Below are 1,810 nucleotides of genomic sequence, written 5' to 3'. Positions count from 1 at the left end.
TTTTTTTTTTTCTTTTAATAGCAACTGTTGTACATATCAAACAAATGGAATATTTGGACAGATATCAAAAAAGTATGAGAAAGACATAAAATGGTTCATTTACAATGCTGCAAATGTAAAAGTTGTCTGGAACATCTTAATAAAGCATCAGACCTTTCAAAGTTTAATTTCACTCTTCAGGCAAGTACAGACATGACATACATTTAAAAATGGGCATTCTTTTACCACTTCTCACAAACCAAGACACAGCGCAGGTATAGCCCTACACCAAAGAAGAATATCAGTTATATTATTGTTACATTAGATGATGTTTTTGCCATTTCTTCAGAGGAATGACTCTTTATTACATCTTTGATGAACTGTTCGAGTGCAGTGAAATATCCCTGGCACTGCCAAGTGTCATTATGAGTTCCATCAGGAAAAATTGCCAATCTCTTAGTCCGAGCTGGGGATAATTCATAAAGTTGCTTCATCATAACTGGTGGAATTAACTGGTCAGACAACCCAGAGATGAAGAGTGAAGGCATTCTGCACTGAGAGATTTTTCTGTAGGACAAAAACTTATTTTTGTAGCACCATAAAGGAAGGTATCTCATTGGAAAGAAAGAAAACAAAGTGCTGGCCATGTGTGGGATGCTAAGAAAGGTGTTCTCAACCATGATGGCAGATATCCTATGGGAATTTTCAGATGCTAAATGAATAGCTACTGCTCCCCCTAAGGAACGGCCAAAGAGAAAAATTTTTGTTTTATCAAGATCAGACCGAGTCATCACATAGTCTAACACAGCCTCAGAATCTATGTACAGGCCTTCTTCACTTGCTTCTCCTTCACTTTTTCCATACCCTCTATAATCAACTAGGATTAAGTTTACTTTCAGATTTACTAGCATTAACAAAGCATTTGGCAACCTGTGGCCAATGTTGCCTGCATTCCCATGAAAGTAAATGATGGTTGGAGAATATGCTGCATTGTCCCCCGTGTATCTCAGCAGAATAAGATTGAGAAGAACTCCATCTTTGGTTTTGATGAAGATGTTTTCATGTGGTATACCAGTAGGCATAGGAACATAAAGGCGTGATGAAGAGGGCTGTTCAGGAAAGTAAAGCAGCATATCCTGGAATTTATATAATATACCTGCTATTGACACAAATATTAGTAAGAGTAGTATGATGCCTCCATACAAGTGGAAAGTTACTATCAAAGGTAAAAGAGAAATACGGCAGAGACCCCAAGACCAGGAAGCCAAAGCTAGTAGCCATCTTTCAACAAAGGTCCAAAGCATCCGTGACTTTTCCATTGTAGTAGTCAGTGATCTTCTACTTCAAGTAAATCCTATAAAAAATCCAAAGAGAAATATAAATATACGAGAAAAAGGAATCTCTTTAATCTTCTGGAAATATGAATGCCTTGTTGTACATCATTACACAAAAGCATAAACATTATACTTGATGGGAAAACCCCTTCCAATTTTTGGAAAACATTCAGATCTGAGTAACAAGTAGAAAAGCAAACATAAGGAAAAGGCTTTAAAATAATCCTAAATTCCAATTACAGAATTTCAACAGGCAATATCTAACAGTAGCACTAAAAATTAATTTACTGGAACCTCAACCTGCATTTTCCTTCATTTATCCCTGCTGTCCACAACAGAAAACATACACGTTGGTTTGTCAAAAGTTCTTGTAAGTAATTCTAGAATCCAGGGAACACAAACAAAAATAGCTGTTCTTTCTACACTGCTACTGATTAAGTAATGTTAAGAGGAACATTCAGTAAGCCTATGTACTTCACTCTGCAACCAATCAAGGC

General features: G+C 36.5%; 1 protein-coding gene across 1 annotated transcript; it reads right to left on the bottom strand.

The window, feature by feature from the left end:
- Positions 1 to 284: 284 nt before the first annotated feature.
- Positions 285 to 1,310, bottom strand: ABHD13 (abhydrolase domain containing 13; the record flags this gene model as incomplete). The annotated part of the gene is made up of 1 exon (XM_079546501.1): positions 285 to 1,310. The coding sequence occupies exon 1, from the start codon at positions 1,296 to 1,298 to the stop codon at positions 285 to 287; it is 1,014 nt and encodes a 337-aa protein (XP_079402627.1). The 5' UTR covers positions 1,299 to 1,310.
- Between the last annotated feature and the right edge of the window lie 500 nt (positions 1,311 to 1,810).

The sequence above is a fragment of the Tetrao urogallus genome (genome assembly GCF_951394365.1).
Source record: "Tetrao urogallus genome assembly, chromosome: 1".
Taxonomy (NCBI): domain Eukaryota; kingdom Metazoa; phylum Chordata; class Aves; order Galliformes; family Phasianidae; genus Tetrao; species Tetrao urogallus.
The sequence above is the reverse complement of the archived record's forward strand: the minus strand, read 5'-3'. Positions and strand labels throughout refer to the sequence as shown.